This window comes from Astatotilapia calliptera, chromosome 19, assembly GCF_964374335.1.
Source record: "Astatotilapia calliptera chromosome 19, fAstCal68.1, whole genome shotgun sequence".
Taxonomy (NCBI): Eukaryota; Metazoa; Chordata; class Actinopteri; order Cichliformes; family Cichlidae; genus Astatotilapia; species Astatotilapia calliptera.
Window position 1 is genome coordinate 29,103,623 of NC_137440.1, and position 20,648 is coordinate 29,124,270.

At 40.7% G+C, this 20,648-nt stretch overlaps 1 protein-coding gene across 6 annotated transcripts in view; it reads right to left on the bottom strand.

Annotated features, from left to right (window-relative positions):
• ppm1aa (protein phosphatase, Mg2+/Mn2+ dependent, 1Aa) overlaps positions 1-20,648 on the bottom strand; it is a 46,986-nt gene that overhangs the window by 27 nt on the left and 26,311 nt on the right. The window contains exons 6-7 of one of the 6 annotated variants that reach the window (XM_080293803.1): positions 8,904-8,988; positions 1-784 (exon numbers count right to left, since the gene is read on the bottom strand). The exon at positions 1-784 is cut by the window's left edge and continues 27 nt beyond it. In XM_080293803.1, the coding sequence (XP_080149929.1) occupies positions 531-784; positions 8,904-8,988 (339 nt within the window). In that variant the 3' untranslated portion in view covers positions 1-530. Of the gene's footprint in view, positions 785-3,485; positions 3,793-8,903; positions 9,209-18,046; positions 18,112-20,648 lie in introns of those variants that run through there. The other 5 variants (XM_080293805.1, XM_080293804.1, XM_080293806.1 and 2 more) reach the window with 5 other exon arrangements.

Consider the following 20,648-nt stretch of genomic DNA (forward strand, 5'->3'; position numbering starts at 1 on the left):
TATCTTTACGGGTTTTTTTTTCTTTTTACTGAAACACATGTTCACTAAAGCGCGCATGCTCAACAGGTTTACCTGTGTAGAAGGTAAGTATTAAAAACACCAAGCAAATGAATATGAAATTCGAAGAGACAGAGCAGATCGTTTTAAATAGGCAAATAAACATTATTTATAAAACTTTAAAGTAAAAATATCACAGTTCTTTTCAACATGAAATACCCACAGAGAACAGCAGGTTAGGCGCGTGTGGATGTCTTCATCCCTTTTTCCTTTTTTTCCTTTTACTTATTTTTTCTTCTTCTTTTTTTAACGTTTCATCTCGAAGCGTTGGCTTATTAGTCCGTGAAATGTGTTTCGTCCAAGTGTTAAGTTCAGTTATCCGCACGTGGGTAAAACGCAAACAAAAGTATAGGCCTAAAAGGATAAGGACGGGCAGTCCGCAGCAGATCACAGATCCCTTTATGTTTTGGCAGCCGTCAAATATTAGTTTGTGTGTGTATGTATGTGTATGTGTGTGTATGTTCTTTTTTTTTTTATCTCAACGCAGGCACTATGACTTGTTTATTGGATTGTCTTTCACTCGTATCCCCTTTTAATTCATTAACACCCTCGATCTGCCCGTCAGATGTCACATTCACTGTCGCTGGAGGTGATAGAGATGGCCGAGGCGGCTGCTTTGCTGGACAGACTGGCCTCGGGACTGGAGGAGTTCCCCAGGCGGTCCACGGTGCCATCCTCGTCCGCCAGGGAGCGAACCGAGCCGCCGGACAGGACCTGCTGCTGGAGCCTGAGCAGAGGAAGGAGAGACATGACAATAAAAGCCCGTCTGTTTCGAGGATCATCAAAATTATTGTCTATAAGTATATAATATATACAGAACATATATAATATATTGTCTACATCGATTATTTACAAAATGGATTTTTTTATTAGATTAAAAAAAATTAAAAATCCTAAACAAACATACAGAAGAAGAAAAATGTCTACTTTTGCTTAAACAAAACAAAACAAAAATATTAAATGGAGTCTGTGAAATCTGACTTTTTTCTTAGTGAATTTATAATTGATACATTTTTACCACGTACCACAGGGAGACAGCAAATATATTATTTGGATAACTGTTGGATATGGGACAATTTCAAATGTCATTCTCAGTAGTAAATGTCTAGCTTACACAAGGCTTTATGAAACATAACCTTATGTAAGTCGACCGACCATCTAACAGGCAGATAGAGCCGGTGAAAATAGTTCTTTGAAAGCACAACGTGACATCAGTTAAACTGCATGTAAAAGCAATTCGATTTATGTTGTTTGTGTTATTATTACTGCTAATAATAGTACCAGGAGAATACTGGAGTCACTGTTAATAATACCATTAATGTAGTTGCAGGGTCGACTTAATTTCAGTCGGAATATTACACTTAAATAATACAAATGTTTATTCAGAGTCCAAATAATTCATTGCTGGCAGGAGAAAACGGAGAAACCCGTTGCCATTTTTTGGTTGTGCTGGTTGGCCATTTTCTGCGATTCAACACAGACACTGAAAGCGGCGTTTATTACAAAAGAAGAAGAAGAAAATCGGGATTACGGTATAATTTTGACTTTAATATGATTTGATGTCAGAGCTGATTGCCTCCAAAGAGGCACGTATACTAAACTGAAAGCAGGGCAAATCACTTGATGGGCAGTAATGGAGTGTGGGTATGTTTCGTTTCTGACGCGTTCGCGTAAATTAGGATTGTGGCGGTGACGGTTATGCACGGAGCTCACCTGTTCTTCGCGGCCGCCGCTCTGTCTCTTTGTCTGCGATTTTTGAACCAGTTTCCTACTTGTGTGGGTGTAAGTCCAGTAGCCTGTGCAAGCTCCCTCTTTTTGCTGGGATTCGGATAGGGATCCTGCAAATACCACTCTCTTAACAAGTGCCGGGTTCTCTCCTTGAAGCAGTGGGTTTTCTGCTCTCCATCCCAGATGGTTCTGGGCAGGGGAAACTTCTTCCGCACCCTGTATTTGTCCACCGGTCCCAGCGGGCGGCCCCGCAGCTTCTCAGCCTCCTGGTAGTGAGCTTCGAGCCACAGCGCCTGCAGCTTCGTATGCGACTCTTTGGTGAACTTGTGGTTCTCCAGGATATGGTAGAGTTCACGGAAATTGCCAGTGTGGAACGCGACGACAGCCCGGGCCCTGAGCACCGACTCGTTCTTGTTGAGGACCTCGCAGGCCGCTGGCGCGACGGGCAGCGACCAGAGGAAGCGGCCCAGGCGCTCGACATCCCCGCTCTCCTCCAGAGTCTCGCAGACCCCGGCGACCTGCTGGGGGCTGAAATTCAAGATGGGCAACTGAAACATGGAGGCTTCTCCCGTGTTTCCCTCTCCCCCTCCTTTCTCCTCTCTCTCTCTCTCTCTCTCTCTCTCCTCCGCGCCGAGTCCTCTGCTTCTTCTTCCCGTGCGCCGAGGCAATCCAAGACAACCCAGAAAACAAGGCAATCCCAAAGTTATCGAACCAATCGTCTGACCAGCCGTGAAAAAACGCACACGCCAAAAACGCCACAGAGGAGGGACAATGCTGCGTGGGGGCCGGCTACCGCATCCTCTGGGCTTGGCAAACTTGGCAGGCAAAGGGCTGAAGGTGCAAGGGGAAAAATTAAAGCCACTGCGGCGGTGTAGTCTACTTTTCAAGGTATGCTGGGATTGAATGTATGAAAGAATTAAAGCCCGAGCTGAGATGTATTTTTAAGGAGGGGGGAGAGAAAAAGACAGTCAAGCCCCCTCCGATGATTTCCTATTGGACTTGGCAGATTGGCTGCCCGGTTGCCATGGATGCACGTCAATCACTGTCAAGTTCAGCCAATCAGGCGGAAAGGAGCACTCAGCACCACCCTTTTCAAAAATAATATAAACATTTTGACCTTTTCTGCTTGGCGTCTTCAAACGTTTAGCTGCCTCTCCGTGCTCTCCTCCGCCTTTGTGCGCGGCGGGCGGTGTTAAAGGAAGACTCCTATATAGTGAAGTGCCCGAGCAGACAGACACGCTCAGTCTCCCTTTATGAAACAGGCTTTACGCAGCAAAATGACACATCCCCGCTGACTATAGGCTGCCCCGTCCTGCCCTGCCCTGAGGTAATAAATAAATAAACAAATAAATAAATAACAACAGATAATATTAGACGGCGTGGAAGCTAAATTCGACACATCACATTTGTAGTTGTGTTTAGCATGGCCTGCTAGGCTGCCATGCTTTCTGTGATGTACCCTCCGTCATAAGCCGGCCCATCGTACGCCTGTAAGAATCTTATAAAGCGCTACTATAAGCGCCTCTATACCGTATTTTAAATGCTTGTTTTGCCTTTTAAAATATATATTTTTGTCCTTTCGCACGTCTAATATAAAATTATGCCACAGTGCAAGTGCACAAATATAAATAAAGTGTGATTGTCGGTATTTATTAAAGCATTTCAACAGGACCTCGAATCTGCAGCCAACCTTGAACAGCTGCAAAATCTTTATTAACAATAATCATAATAAAATATTATCAGGTGTCGTCGGTGAAGCGCGCTCTTTTATATAACCCGTGAACAAATGCTCCTTTTTTCTTTTCTTTTCTTTCTTTTCTTCCAAATGGCTAAATGTTTGCTGTTGTTTAACAGTCGTAAGTGTGATGACAGCCTTTAGGTACCTTTATTCAGTTTTGTGTTGCTGTTGTTGTTTTTGTTTTTGTTGTTATTTTTTCCTCTCTCTTTTTTAATTTACAGTAGCCTCCATCAGCGCGCACGCGTTTGCGTCCGTCCAGCTCGTGATAGCTGTAAAACAAAGCAGGGAGAGAAATATTTGTGTATATAGGATTATCATGGCCCCGCCAGGCGACTCGGTTTTAGTATCAGACACATTCCGTTTTGTGCACAGGCTGATTTAGTAAATAAGAGGGCGGATAGATAGCGCAGATGGTTTGAAGTGTCAGGTCAGATTATTTCATGGCTGGATACAGTAGTAAAGTTCATTCTGACGGAAAAGCCTGATATCATTTTCACAGATACCACCCCCCCCCCCTCCCCCCGCCTCTCTCTTTCTCTCCCTCTCTCTGTCGTGCACGTGCGCGCACGCACCACACGCTCGATCCAAATCCCCTTCGGGATGTTTTTGCATGAATTATAGACTCTTGATGTGGGGTTATGAAATGCCTTCTGTACAAGAAGCTGTTCAGTCTTTGGCTGTTTCATTTTATATATTAAATAATAATAATAATGAGCACAATCAGTTAATTTGTCAAAAATATGCACCACGTTATCTTTCAAAAATTGCGCACGCAAGAGAAGCAATGTACAGACTGGGACTATTTAACTTGTATTTGACCGGGGTCGCCACTCATTCACCCATACTACAACACCAATGGCAGTAAATAAAGAATAAGACCGCAATCGGAAGAAGCAGTGGAAATAAATTGTGAGGGCGACTGACAAGGTGCTGGCTTGAAATATTTAGCTGCCTGTAAATATTTCATTCCTGCAGGCTTCCCGACTCACCCTAAATTTACGAGGACTGCAATGCTTTCTCCAGGAAGTGTGCATCAATAAAAAATAAACCTGATTTAGATCTCTTAAATGGAGAACTGGAAATAACTATTGTACCTCATCCTGTGTAAACAACACGTCTACCTTATAGGCATGTTTTTAAAGATTTATATAATTTTTTTAAGAAAAAGTTGATTTTTTTTCATAGTGACATTCACTATATGAGCAGGCTTATTGCGCTAATAAACAGGCGTTTGTGCATATTTATCTCGCGTAAAGGCTCACAAATGTAACATTTCCTTTTATTTAGCCAGTTGTTTCTGCTACTTCGTGAACCTGTGATTATACCTTATCCAACACCGCCACAGGTTGGCAATGCAATCCTAAATATCGACTGCTGAGCGATTGACGCCCAAAGTGTACAGCAATGCGTAAAGGCCTATGACACCATGTCAGAAGGATAGGCCTCCTGACACCAATATCTCCGCACATGCAGCGTAGGGACACAGTGGACGTCATTCAAACGCATCTGTTTTCTTTCTTTTGTCTGTTTGTTTCACCAATCCCAAAGCCTCTCTTCAGTCCTCAGTTACACACACACACGAACGCACAAACTTCAGGCTATTTCAGCTTTCTATATATTAGAGTTGGCAAATCCCTCTTGTTAATGCGGTGCAAGCAAAGGCAGCTGTAGATACACGCTTTCAGACTGAAGGGATAGCCCGCGGGTTATAACCGCCAAACGATTCAGTCTGACCTATTGGATAGTTTTGTAAAGAGTGATAATTGCAGTTACTAAAAATTAATTGTTCTATAATAACATGCACTGATATTCTTGCTGTGGCGATACCACCATTATTGCATATTGTGTGAATCGGTTTAAGCATTTCTATATGTGAATGTGCTGTTTAAACGTTTAAGTGAGATATTATTTGCAAAATATTTTACATATAAGAGTGTTGTAGCTTTTTTCTGTAAACGGCACTTGCAGTGACAGCAGACAGACTAAATGTGGACATATTGTTCAAACTGCACTGACTTTTCTGTTTTTTTTTTTTCAGCTGTTCATCATCTGTCTGTGAAAGGATGCTTCATTAAAGGTGAACATTTTCACAGTGCAGTGTGAGCCTACTTCTTTTCACTAAAAGAAAAGGGGGTGGGGGCTTTTAAGATGCTTTTTCCAAAAACAGTTATTATGCAATGGTTTTACATGTCAGGGCCACCTGAGATCAAATTGAGCTTTTTGTGGCCTATAAACTGAAATGAGTGTGAAAACTTGTTATTTTGTACCTTCTCCACATCTTCTTACTCAAATCCTCAAATGAGAGACTTGGTTCGAGAAGACTGAAAACAATGTGGTGAGGTATAGGATGAGTCAAGCAAATTAGAGTAGCACCTAGTAATAAAATTCAGCTGTGACCTAAATTGAATGACTACAAATTTAATTCGGAAAGTTGCAAATAAAACTTGTCCACTGAGACTTTTAACAGGGTTGACTGTTATCTTTTCAACCCGCACATTTTTATGAAATAAAATAAAACCACAGTAACCGATTGGAAACCTTTATCATTCTGCACACACTAAAAAATACAACAGTAACCTACTGTAATGAAGAATAATGGAGGCTTTGTAGCACTTTATCCACAGTGGCTCATTATAAAGCTGCTGTGGCCGTAATTTCAAGAGATTCACTACATTAAAGAGTTTGAGAATATCACTGGCAAAGAGAAACAGCTTGATATATGCATGTTACTCGAGGTGGGTGGCAGCTCCATGACAAACAAGAGCATAAAGAGCACTGCAAGGTGGAGCGATGAATGAGGTGTTTACGATCAGAGATGAGTACATTTACTTTGTGTCATCACTTGCATGTAGCTGGGTCGTAGCTTGCCCTGGGCAGAGGGAGGGAAGGAGTGGGGAATAGTTAGATGCGAACAGGCTGGAAATGACCCAGATTCCCTGGGATCACTGGAGCAGACAAGACACTACAAAAGCCTGTCACCAAGAGCCATCCTGCCACTATCCCATACAGACCTACAGTACCTTTCTCTTTCCATCTGCTCATCATGTCCACAAGCCTGCTGAGATGTAAGCAAACATGTGCACAGGTACACCAAAAATGTTCGTGCCTGCTAAACAAACAAATGCCGGTCTGCATCTGAAATGCATAATATCACCTTTACTTTAAATATGCTCTGATTAGTCTCGCATGGAAACGGCACATTTTAAATCACTAAAACAGCATCAATTGAGAAACCAGAAGGCATTGAGGGAAAGCACTGCCACACAATGATAATGTACACAGCTAATTGCCCGGGCGGGAAGCCGCTTCTGCTTGGCAAAGATGAAGGATGCAAACATTAGTGTGTAGGTTCACAGGCTGCAGTGTTTCTCTCTGCTCGTGACAGACTGTTTTAACTTAGAGTCAGCTGTCCCAGCACAGGATTAACTTTCCAATTAAGACATCATGTCACCAGCACAACCAATATACCTGAATGTATTGGGACTTAAAGAGACATCACTTCACTCATATGTTTGCCGTGCCTCTACAATGACAGGAGGGTTAAGCCAAAGCTCTCAGAGTTGTGTTTTCAAACCCGTTTGCCCCCGGGGCGGCAGTAGCTCTTGACGCTGTGTTTAATCTCTGGATTTGTGGTAACAGAGAAGACTTCTTATCCACTGACCCATTGGCCCTGAGTGTATGTAATCCACTGCCTTTCAGTCACACAGCCCAGCTGAAATGAACAGAGGAGAGCCACAATGCTGCAGCAGCAGCCAGTGTTGGAGGCTGTGTACACACACACACACAGACACACGGCCTCGTCTGTCCTGACACACATATAGCTCTCCCATGCTTTTGTTCCACAGGGCATCTACTACAGAGCTCAGCCATAATACTCTTATTATAACCAATGCACATGACATTTGACCTTATACCCACTAATGCTAGCTTACTCTAGCACACGCTATAGAATAAATATTCCACAATGCCATAAAGTCAGAGCGTAGACATGACAGCAGCAAGGAGTATTTGTGTGAGTGTTTCAATGCTACGTGAAGAGTCATTTTACCAACAAAACAGTTCATCATGTCACACAGAGGCCAAACAAACACCTTGGTCCAATCGATTTTCTGTTGTGTAAATCTCTGTAGGATTACAAAAGGTTGTACCAACTGTCTGCGGCCTATAGATGTAACTTTATTAAATCCCCCTATTGTCCTGCAGCATAAAATTGAGATCCCATTTACAAGGTTTTTCCAGAACCTTAATATTTCATTCCCACAGTGCGTCGGAAAATCGAAACGTTTTCCCCTTCCTCCTGTCACAAATGTAGGGGAAACACGATTTTTTTGTCGCAAACAAACAATGCAGTGAGGTACAGTGAGAGCGAACATCTAATCTTTGGCAGAAAGCCATCAGAAATACCTTGAAACCTACCCTCCACCCCCCCTTTTTTTCTCAAAAACACATTTGCGGAGCATGCTATAGAGTGCATGCAATTGTTACATCCATTCCACTCTTGAATGCAGTCAATTTCTGACTAGATAAAGGGCTAAATGAAACTAGGGAGAGCGCACAGTGCACACCGCACCGCTTTATATAACCCGCGTTTGTGAGTGTTTGTGTAAGAGGGAGAGTAATAGAGGGCAGAAATTGCAAATGAACAAATGCATGCGTCGCCTATAGCACTCGCACAACTAAATGATTGTGTGTTTGAGGCAGCAGCTAAAATGCCAACCTGGTAATTATGAGCAGTAAAGCCTGCGTGTACACGCGCTTAAGAACAACATGCATGAAACTGAACACAGCAGTAAGTGACTTTCCATATACATAGCATGCATTAAACTGGCATCCAGTGGTATGCTTTCAATCACTCCCTTGTTTTCTGACACACTGAACTGCAGCCATCAAGTCTAACAGTGAATGAAAGTAAACTGGCCAAATTGTAGTGTTTTCTAAGGTCCAAGGGGCATCGCAAGGGTCCAGTCGTCAAACCTGAGTACTGTATGAGAAGATATTATCAAATAAAAAAGCCTTTTCACTGAATGTACTGCATTGATGTAGCTACAGACAAACCGTCAAGACAGGTGGGTTGGCTGAAAGCTTGGTCTTTAGACCTTCCTCTGCAGCCACCCACACACTCTTTCTCCCTTTATCTATTTTATTCAATAACAAACTTTACAATACTCCAGGCTTGGAACAGGGAAAAAAAGAGCACTCTGTTTTTACATCTCAATGATCACAAATTAGCCTATTATTTAATACTATTATGAGGACGCTATATTCTAACTGAGACTGTAAAACCATTATTCTGAGCATTATATGAGGGACATTTCTATAAAAAACAAGCTTCTAAAAATAGTTTTCTAATTATTTTTGTCTCTAAAGGCGTCCAACAAACCTCCTCCTTGGCTCCTGTTGTCTGATAAGGGTCCCCAAGGGTCCTCTCGCTCCTTTCTTTGGTTGGTGGGGATGGTGGTCACCCTCTCAAAAAAAATAAGAAAAGTAAAATAAATAAAAAAACTCTGTCCATGTCATAGGATCTTGACGACACCCAGAGGTGACAGGAGTCAAAACTCATCACACTCAGGAGGACCTCTGGCGCTAGGGAGCTACATGATGCGTGAGTCAGGGCAGAGGTCACAACGCCGCAGCCATGCCGCCTGGGCCTCACCTCCACTTCACATTGTCTAAGAGCTTCTGCTCCTCCAAGTCAAAATACACACACACACACACACACACACACACACACACACACACACACACACACACACACACACACACACACACACACACACACACACACACACACTGTCAATATACTTTGCTCTTTTGTCTGCACTATCACAGCTTTTTCAGAAGTGACCTTTACACATATCTCTTTAGGATGCGTGCGACTTAATGTGTTGTATGCGAGTAGAAAATGTGCTTTTATTAAAAATATCCGCTACAAACACTTCATTCTTGTACAAACATGGCGTGCCGGATTGCCTTCATACATTTATTTATTTGCCTTCTCATAATGACTACCTACACACATCCAGGCACTGAGAGAAAACTCAGGAGAATGAATCATACTGAGCTCCATGCAGTGGCTTCACCCTGAGGTTACAATTGCTTTGTAGTAAAGGGTACACTCGTTACTACGATGATCAAAAAGACATCTTTAATTTGATTAGTTTCTATAAAACACAATTGTTTCTTTGATACAGTATTTATCAGTGCCAATCGTAGAAGAGCAGCAATCTGTGAAGCTTGCTTCAGAAAAAAGAGATTCAGCATATAATGTGGCACAATTGCACTCACGGTCTCTTAGAAAGTGAGATGTTCTCATTGGCTAAGGTTATTATTTTCTAATCAATTCACCATGTAAATGAAATATAAAATAATAGCAGCAATTATCAAACAGGCTGGTTTATTATAAAAATGATACATACTGCTTAGAGATTTGAATGAAAGTGCATATTTTAAAGTTGGAATGTCCATTAAGCCTGCACTGGATCAAAGCGTGGATGCAATAATCTGCCTTCTAAAGAGTCCAGGAGTTGTCTGCAGTACAAGAGGCAGTGACCAGGGATATCCTGGATTTCCAGACTCTTAATATCTGTCAGCTGTGCTTTATTGATGGCTTATGTCAAATGCCATTCTGACAGAGCTCATTAGGATGAAGGGGATCATCTAGGTAGAGGCAGGAGAAGGCAGAGCTGGCGAGCTGCCTGATCACTGTGTGCACAAAGCTCACCGCACTACCTAGAGGGTGATGTCTCTGACAGAAGTTAGCTGACAGGGCTGCATGTGTGTGTGTGTGTGTTAGCGAGTGAGAGATGCAGTGAGGTGGGTGAGGGGGAGCACTGGGGTGCAAAAAGAAAGTATATGTGTATGTGTTGATGTCATTGCCTGGGTTACCGGGTGTCACTGAGCAGGTCCCTGTTTGCTTGATGCCAGGCCTCCAAACATAACTGACAGGCTGAGAGTCATCTCGCTTTCGCCACTCACAAATACTCAAATATTTATCCATGTACAGCCCTCTCAGTGCACTGCATGGCATCAGCAGTCTTGTGCTACAAGGACAAGGCCCTGTGGAGACTTCAGAGACCTTGAGAAGATGAGTCAAATAATTTCCTCACTGGTTCCCGCTCTTGTCCGCTCCACAGTAAATATAACAGCCTCCAATAGTCTTTAAAAAAGAGACTAAGATTACGTTTTATTTGCAGGTGAGCCGTCGCTCTTATTATGCTTCTCATATCAGAAAAAGCACATTTTACGCATCCCCATTCAGTGATTACTCTTTAATAGGCAGCAGCCTGTGTCTAATACTACCCTAAACAGCTGAATCCATATTTGCTATGGCCAGCAGCATTGCTGATGAGCTCAGACTGTTATGTGACATCTTAATATAATGATTAAAAATGCATGTTAGGAGGCCAAGCAGAGGGGTGCTCTGGGTGCTCCTGCCAGGGAAGATTAAATCATATACTTAACAGGCATGCAGGGGATTCGGGTCAATGTAAATGAGCGAACTGTAAAACATAAAATTCAGCGGTGGGTTTTCTAACAAGCAAAGTGATAAGATCAGAAAGAAGAGGACGATGATCAATAAAAAGTCTGGCTGTTAGCCTGCGCACGGTGAGCTCTAGTGACAGTGATATAGCAGTGCTAATTCATATCACTGGTGTCTGTTCAAGAAAAGAATTCCACATTTTAAGTCGGATAAAGATTGGATTCATTAGAGGAGGGATACAAATGCTCTTTTTTAAACTCAATGCATTTGTTACGTAACTGTCAAAGAATGTGACACGAGTTTATTTGAGATCTCGTCAGCATCCAGTTTCATTAACATCCTGCCAAATGGTTTGGCACGCTGCAGCACATCAGCTCTGACAGAGGCTGAGCCAGTAAAAGTCGAGACAGCGTTAATGCCATCTTATCTCTGAAGTTGTTTGTAGCCTGACCAAAAGCAATGCTGGGCCCGCTAATCCCATCAGCCAAAACACATGTCAATACAAGACCCGAGCTGAGCTGAGCTGCACGGATCGATAACCTTTGCTCTTTCATTGCCAGCACATGTGATCATACACAGGTAGACACACAAACAGACCCTCAATTTAAAAAGAGGATTGCAGCCATTCATTTAAACTTGAACACTAAGTGCAACCTGTTAAATTCCAGAAATATGAATTTACAGTGAAAACTGTCATAGTTATTTAGTCAACGAGGGAAAATTATGTTAAATCACACATTTTGTGTTGTTATTTAAAAATTACAATTAAAGTATAATTGATTGAATATTTATGTAATTATTTTTTACAGTAATATTTATTGTATTATTAATACATTTAATGCTGGCCTTATTACATGCCCACATTTAACAAAATAAAACCCACACTGATAAGACATAATTGAGCAAATAGTTGCGATGGTTACTTAATGTTGCAATTTTTGATCTGTTCATTTTATAATAAAACATTCCAAACGAGCATTTCACTGAGTCATCCAGTTCATTCAGCAGGCTAATTTAAAAAAATATAATCACCAAATTTACTAAAGTATTTGATCACATGGCAAAAATTACTTTTCACTGCTTTCACTCAGTTATTTTGATAATGTAAGCTATAGAGGTATTTTACCATCCAATGTAAAGCCTATATCTCGTTCCTGGCAATTAGTCAGCCTCCAACATATAAAGCGATGCTATTGTATACAGTATCTTTGCTTTTTTTTTCTTGCTTTTTTTTGATACCTTGGTGGGTTCCTGAGAGTTTTTAGCATCACCATTTACAATGTTCCAAATGCTTTTAGAAACACTGACTGTCACGGCCTTGTGCTGAATAATACAGCTTTAGAGAGAGCAAGGGAATTTTCCTCAGGGCACAGGTGTGCTCTGATAGTCTCATAAGCCCCCGGCAGCACAAAGAAAGATAGCTGCTTTCTTGGTGAAAAGGAATATGGAGGCACAAGGTGGAGAAACAGATCAACAATGGCTTCTTCGTTTGGGTGTATTTGGTTTTGACCTTCAGACAGAGCTTCAAATAAATGCAACACCGAGGGGGAAATCAAAAATCCCGATGACCCTGAATCTCTACACCCTACGCGGGCCTGGAATGAATATGTGATGTTGAAAGATGTAATACATTTTCAGAAAAGCAGAGAGACGACGTGTGCGGGTAAGGCCTCTCCAGAACTGGCAGCACCAGCAGCCGCAGTCACTTCTTTTCATGTATTCATACACTTGAACACAGAAGTGCTGCCAACATAAACCTATAAATGACGATTTAAAAAAGCATAAGCATCGTTCCAGTAATGCGTACCTAAATGTACACGTGCTAATTGTCTTAACTAATCTTTTGGATAAGCTTAAATTGCTCACGACAGTATAGATAAAGACATGTATTCTACATTTCAGTCTTTTCCACCGTGCTCATAACTTCTGTCTGCAGATGTGGCTGGATGGGACTGAGATGCTCGACGAGCAGTGATGGAGTTGACAAAGTAAGTAGTCAGACTGCTAAGTCAGGCATTCAGGAGAAAGGCAAGACACTTATGGAATGAGAGGTGAAGCTGAGGGAAGTGTTTGCTCAGGAAAATTCAATGGATCTGTCAAACAGGGGAAAAAAGCAATAAAAAAAACTGTAATATGGGTTTGAGAAGAGAATATAGATCTGTATAAGGGAGAAGGTGATAGCTTCATGCATACATACACAGCAAATATCTCAAGAGTGTGCTTGGGAGAAATATCAGCATTTCAAATGGCAAATCTCCCAAGCAGGGATGCCTACAGGGAGGTGGGGGCTCAGAGAAATCCTGCCTGTCCTTGTGTGTCACTTACCAGCCACAGGAAAAGACTTTTTTTTTTTTTTTTGCTGATAGCGCAAAGTGTCTCCATGAGGCTAATGCTTTATGTCAGATTCTATACTAACTGGCACATTAGAAAGAGAGGATCCACCTTTACTTTCCCCCATAAAAGCATTTTCCTTTTGCTACAACACTCAACCGCAGTAAGGGTTTTTTTTTAAAGTATCGACACAGTTGAGAAGCTGATGACTAGGTTCTTAGTAGGTAGTAGAAGGGTATTGTAAAATCCTCTGCCATTCACCCTGTTTTGTGTATTTTCTCTCCGTTTTATTATCTGCACTTCAGCAATGAGGAGAGCTAGACAAGTGAATTGATGGGAGGGTGGAGCGGGGTAGAGGGTTTGGGAGGCGGTGTGGGGGGTGGAGGGGAGACGAGGTAAGGAAGAAAAACAAAACAAAAACAGACAAGGAGTGCCAGGCTCTGGAAACTGGCATGCTGCAGTTGTATGTCAGTCACCTAGCAACAAGTCCTCCCCATCACTTACCCCCCACTTCCCCATCTCCTGCTGCGCTCTCTAATTCAACAAATCTGCTGAGAATGTATGGTTGCTCCTCTAACAAAACGTATTCTGTGCTGGCGGCTAAGGATGTGGGCCTCCACTGAACACACCACTCAGCTGCCCATTGACCACCGGGGCCTTTCTCTGCACACACTAAGGAGTGAGGGACAAAGACCCTGAAAGCAGGGGCAGCTCCACAGAGAAAACATTTGCTTGTAATTGTGTTTGACTGCATAATGAAAATGATGTTCTTTTTTAATTTGGGCTTGTTAAGGCCACAACTATTTTCCTCTGGTCACCTGATTATTATAAAGAACCAAACCCTCACTTGCCCTATTGGGCGCAGAGGGGGGAAATATTGAAAACAGTCCAAAGACCTCCCCACTCTTTACTTTAACCCCTCTTGTGTTTCGAGTGTTCACTGGTAAAAACATAAATATGTAGACTCTGTTCATTACAGGATGGGAGCGTATGCTAGAATGAGTTCCCCCTTTTCTTTTTTTCCCTTCCTTCTAGAGAAAGGATAATAACAGCGAGGCACACATAGGTGCGCACACATACACAAATGGGAGCGCAGCCATGCTTGCCCTGAGTTGTGAAGCTTTGAGAAGGTTAGCATTCCTGGTCCTACTTCAGTAAAACAGACCATTAGTGGGAGCATCGGGGTAGCACCCAAAAGAGTGCTTCAATGGACACATTCACATCCAGTGATTATTTGCACTTTTTAGCCCCCAATTTCCTGTTTTATTTATGTGTGCGTTTCCACATTCATTTGGCTTTCCTCTTTTTCTGCTCACTACTCTCGTGTGGCAAAGGTGAGGAGCATTCAGGTGAATGTTCAGGCTCAGATAGAGAACATTTACAACAGCTTTTGGTTTAATTATTGTTTATGAAGGCTGCTCTACACTATATTTCTGTATTTTGTTAAAATAAATAAATTATTTGAACACTATTATGCCCTTTTTTTCGCCTGGCCGTGTTACATATGATTTATGTCAGAGAATCTTACGCATCTTTGAATCCCTGAAGGTTTCCATTCAGCCTCCCTATAGACATTTATTCAGTGATTTAATTGATTCGAGCCAGGGTCTTGTATTCACAGTCATCCCCAGGAAACTCCTTGGTAAAGCATGAGTCTTCTAAGAGGTCACAGGTAAGAAAAATAAAGGGCTGACCTCTGCTCACTGATATTCAAGCATATATACTAGTTTTCTGCCCTGCAGGCCTGACTGCCACGTTGGCTCGGGTGACCGTGATGGTGGCCTTCCTAACAAACTGCAACACCCTCTCAGGTCGCACCTTTCTGCAAGTGCAACCTCAGAGTCATCTCTGTTATTGAATCTCACAGCATTTATAGAATTAGGTGGATTATGAGAACATCCTCCGGTATGCTTTCATAATCCCTCCAGGCACAGCTAACGATTAACTTGGCTTTCACTGCTCTCCTGATTATTTTCACGTATATGATCAAAGATTTGAACTAGAAAATTCATTATTAAAACTAATGCAGCCTAATGCACCAACACTGCTATTAATTGTGTCTTCAGTCGGTGCACTAATATCAGTGAGGCTATACTAATTACTAAAAGCATCTTTCAGTAAAACACAATAATTGTCCCCTCAGTTTCAACAACAACTGACCATTACAAGCTTTAAAGTACTGCGGCACTTTCATCTTACACTGTGACATACATAAATACACATTACACATAAAAAGGAGAAATGCTAAATGACCGACAAATCAAAGTGCTTTATTATATCCTGTAAATGTACTATTACCATAAAGCAGTCCACCTCAATGAGTGCTGAATTACACTGAATTGCTTTTTGGAGCTAGCAGTATTAAAAGGATTGCCATACTGGCATAGAATACAGCAAATTTAATCTATGCAATATGCAGATTTGTCGCTTGGCAGAACATCAATATTCAACACATTTAATCATTTTAATTTTGGTCATTTTTCAAGTAATAATGCTAAATATTACTCTAGGTCTCGATTCTAAAATGTGAGCATTTCCTTTTATATCAGTGTAGTTAAACAATTTAAAGTTTTAGCCAGGTAAAACAAGCAATCCGAACAAATCACCCCATTCCTTAAAATTAATATCAGGGGCTTTTTGTGCTTCCTTTTTTTAAGAATGACATTTTAGGGATTATCCATGCAAATAACTGCCAGATTAAATGATCCTGAAAATAAGCGTTAAACTAGACAACACCTAAGCCTAATTCTGATCAAATGATGAGATAAATTTCCTCCTCAAGGTGGAAGCCCTTTGAGATTCAAAGCAAATCTCCTCTGTCCTCCTAACTTGTTGTTGGGACCGAGCAGGTGTAAAGACTGAATAGTCTGAGGGGTCAGATGGGACTGACTTACGTCGAAGGATCCTGTCAGCCTGGAGTGGCTAGAGGGTCTGCGGTAACACCCCTCCCACTGAAGATTAACAAGTTTCAGCGCCACATTGACGAGGCTCTGCTTCATTTATTGTTTTTTCCCCCCTAAGTGTCAACAAGTGAGCATGTCTGTCTGTGTGTATTTTCAGGACTTTCACCATAAGGACCCCACCTTTGACACCAATTAAAGAGATTATGTCTTAAGATGAGAGGAAAGCTATAGTTGTGTGTTACGGCAAGTGATTGCTTTTGACAAGGTCAAAGGGTACCGTGCAACAGTGCGTGACCCCAACAGGGCGGAGATGGGAGCAAAGAAAAAGAGAATAATTACTTTTTTAGACACTGAGACGTATTAATGTAACAGTGACAAATACTTGGCCTGGAAAGTATGAACAGCAGTATGCTATAGGGGCAATAAAAAACAGTAATGAACTCTTTCTGAGGGCTTATAGCAGCAGCTCTCTTCTCAAATAGCCTTTACACATCAGCATAAGAAGACTAGAATTGCAAAAATGATTAGTTTTATTTCAGAAAGAATGGCAGTAACTTTATACATCTTTATCATAATTTGGTTTAGCTTCAAATAATGCTCCAGAGTGCAGAATATCACACCCTGCACCCTGAAGAAAATTGATCAAATTGTGCTGGCACGGGTTTTGAAGCAGCAGGTAGATTAATGCATTTGCTGTAGCAGCTGAAAATGTGTCATGTACTCCTCACGTAGATATGAAAACTCATCTGGTATCTTATTCATACCAGGCGTGCAAAAATGACCATCATGTAACAGAAACTGTAAATAGCATTGTCACACTGCTTTTCCATTTGCCAAAGAAATCAGTGAAGTACAAATGAAGCTAAACTTGACTTGCTATGAATAAAAGAGGCAGCTCTGATTCTCCAAAGACAACAGATAGGGCTGATGAGCGTGACATGATGGATCCACTTTAATAGATTATTTAACCTCTGTCATGCGTTTGTGGGTTTTTTTTTACCTTTCTTATTGCAGTCACTAACGCTTTTTTGTATTTAAAAAATGTGCTTAATGTTTTGTTTTGCTTAATTTCTATCTAAAGTTTTCTTATTATGATTATGCAATTTCTCCCAGAGGTTTTACGACAGCCTTAAAGTGTGGAAAATGAACATCATCATTAATAAACTAGCTTAAATAATCGATAAGACGCGGATGTTCATTGTATTTGCGTGGGCTGTTAATTTTTATGACTTCCACGGAATCATTTTTGTTATTTAAGAAAGTAGTATTCTTATTATTGATCAGAAATAAAAAGCTTTCGGGATATTTTATAATGAAAAACATTTTTTAGCTAGGTTATTTATTTATTTAGTACCTTTTAAATGAATGAAAATAAATTATAAAACTGTAGGACATTATTATAAAATGATGGTAACACTTTATAAAAATATATGATATAGTTCCAAGTCTGTAATGGCGTATTTATTTTACAGCTGTCTAGTTTTTCGAAGGGTGACAACGACGATAAGATGTTAGAAAAATGTAGCCCAACCATCTAATTTCTTCTTTAAATATGCAACAGAGGAAATCAACTATATAAGCTTGACAAGCAAAAGAAAAAAATCATTGTTGTGTAATTAACTTTTAAAGAGTCTTAAAGTCACAGCACCTCGAGGAGCTGTGTGCTGCAAAGCCTGTGTGCTAGCTAAGATCATTTCAGAGAGTTTTTAATAGTTTCCGATGTCCTACCTTGATGTGGAGGGCAGGTTCATCCTGACTCAAGTTTTGAGCCAACGGGAGGAAACTCATCGGCCTCCTCCTCCCCGTCTGTACTCCCCCCACCTCCTCCTTCTTCTTGTTGTTGTGTGTTTTCATGTTAATTGGCAGCAGTTGAACTGTGAGCCGTAAATCAAGAAGTGCACAGTGTATTAATGAGTCGGACCACCCAGGAAATCTATTTTCTCCGAACTTTCTTAGCGGACAATAAGAGGATACTCGAGTCTGCCATGCTCCGAAAACTATGAATGAACATTCACAAGAGCAGTGCTCCCCTGCTGCCACGTTTCAGCTAATGGCTGCTATAAGTATTTCTTAAAAAAAAAAAAAAAAAGTGAAGAATTGCAAACAATAACAAATCATTTGTGGAGGGGGGTTATATGTATTTTTATACTTGAGCTTGGAATCAATTAAAAGACCTTCATTTCTGAGAAAAAGTTCTTTATAACTCTGTTAAAGGTTTGAGCATTTTGCAGATCATTTCACCCATAATAACTTTTTTTCTAATATAGAGGAGGAGTTATTAATGCCAAAATTTTGCAGAAAAGTCAACTTATGGCAGGCTTTATGCAAAAAAGAAGGAAAGACATTTCCCATTACAAGTCCTTTTTAAAAATCCACCTAAAAAAGAAAAAAAAAATCTTACTATAAATAAATGTTTTTTTTCTCCATAAGAGTGGATCCTCAGAACTGAAAGCAGTACTATAATTGTCTTCCATTATTAAACCCCACAAAGCTAGACCATTGGCTACTAAAATACCAAGGTTAGTCTTGATTAAATGTCTTTCCAGGGCACAAAAAGCATGTTTTACATAAAACATCCTTCAAGGGGATTAAAGTATGATGTTGGAAAAAATATATATAAAATATTGCTGATGGCAAGGCCAAGCATCCCATTTCTCAAATGAAAGGTATCAAAGAGATTAAAGAAAAACCATTACAAATCAACATACCACTAATATGCCTGCATCTGCCCTATTACCCCCTCCCTTTCCTCCCCCTCCCCAATTCAAGTCACAGCAACAAGAAAAAGCTGCAACTTTAATCTTTACTCAAAGTACATTTTTAAGATTTCACATGAATGGTTATTAGTGCATATGCAGTACTTTACCATTTTCCGTTTTGGTGACAGGCATTCATTGTAAAACACAAGTTTCAGAGTCTTTTAGAAGCAGCTTACAGGCTAAGGGCTGTTTGACAAAAGGGCTCTTTCTGTTGGTCTCTTACATAAAAACAGCCTGTGAAGGTGAATATTAACTATAGGTTGATTCTACCCTTACAGTTTACTTGAAGCTTTTCTGATCTTTTAACGTTAACCATTATCAGAGCAAACAAGTCCAGTTAATTCAGCTGGTATAAATGCTTCCACACAACCAGCTGCATCAAGGCTTCCCTCTTCTTTCCTCTGCTGAGCAAGGAAATCCTCCTGCAGGCTGAATGCCCCTTACTGGCGACTTTTGTTCTCTCACACTTACCCCACACACTCCAAATGTAACATCCTTCTTGCTGAGAGAGAGAGAAAAAAACTATTTCCTCTCACACCTGTTGATGAATTGTGTTAGTGTACAAGGCTCAGACCGAGCTGTAACACGTGTCCTTATACAAACTGCACATGCCCAAAATAGTAGTTTCCTCACATGGGTAGTGGTGAATAGGGAAACCCTTTTCACAAAAACAGCAAAGAGGCTTGAGGCCAAATTACAGTAATCGTCATTGACAAACAGAAAATAATTCCCAGTTTGGGCAGGAAAGTCATAAGATGCCTCAATAACCTTAGCAGAGGGGGAAAAAGAAGCTGTTTGTGCTTTGTGGGTGAATGGTGCTGAATCCTTGCAGTCTCATTATGCTAAGAATATAGAAGAACAATATAGGAAGCCAGCTTTTTTCAAGTGCGTCTTCATGGTAGCTGCAGTTTTCACAATTTCAGAAAAAATATATGATATAAACCTGGAGGAATGGCTTTTACAAACACACCGCAGCTGTGTGTGTTCAAGTAAACTACTTAGATACCATGGAGCACGAGTAATATCAACTTTTCTTCTGGGCAAAAGTCAAGGAAATCTGAGAAAGCTTCTTGTCTAATTAAAAAAGAAAAAAATGTTTTTCTTGCTTGTTTTTAAAAAAAACAGTATTAAGCTTTATCTTGGTATGATGATGATATAGCAGCTACAAATGACACACTGAAGAAAAAGAAATAAAAGTAAAGGCAATGTTTTGTTTTTTTCTAGGAAATTAATGAAATGTATAGGCTCCTTCTCTTTATGATGCTGTTGCCAATTCCAACTAAAAGAGTACTGAAAAGAACACACGGTATGAAACTACAACTATGCTGTGACCTTACTATTCAGGAAAAAAAATCATACTGACATACATGCAGTCATCAGTTATAGAAAACTATATAGGCTGAAACCAGTATGGGCTATTCAGCTATTTCATATTCAGCATTTGGATCATCTTTTGTTCTCTCACCATGAAGCTGATTAATCTTAACAAATAGAGAGAATTTCTCCATCATCTGCTTTCAAAGGCAGGAGTTGGAGCTCTCGCTAAATAAACTTTATGTGTTTTTTTTTTTTTTGGCCTGTCCCGTTTGGCTCTTTTGCCCTCAGAATTGTTGTCTAAAGGCAAAGAAAGATGCCCAACGGATTTACTTTAC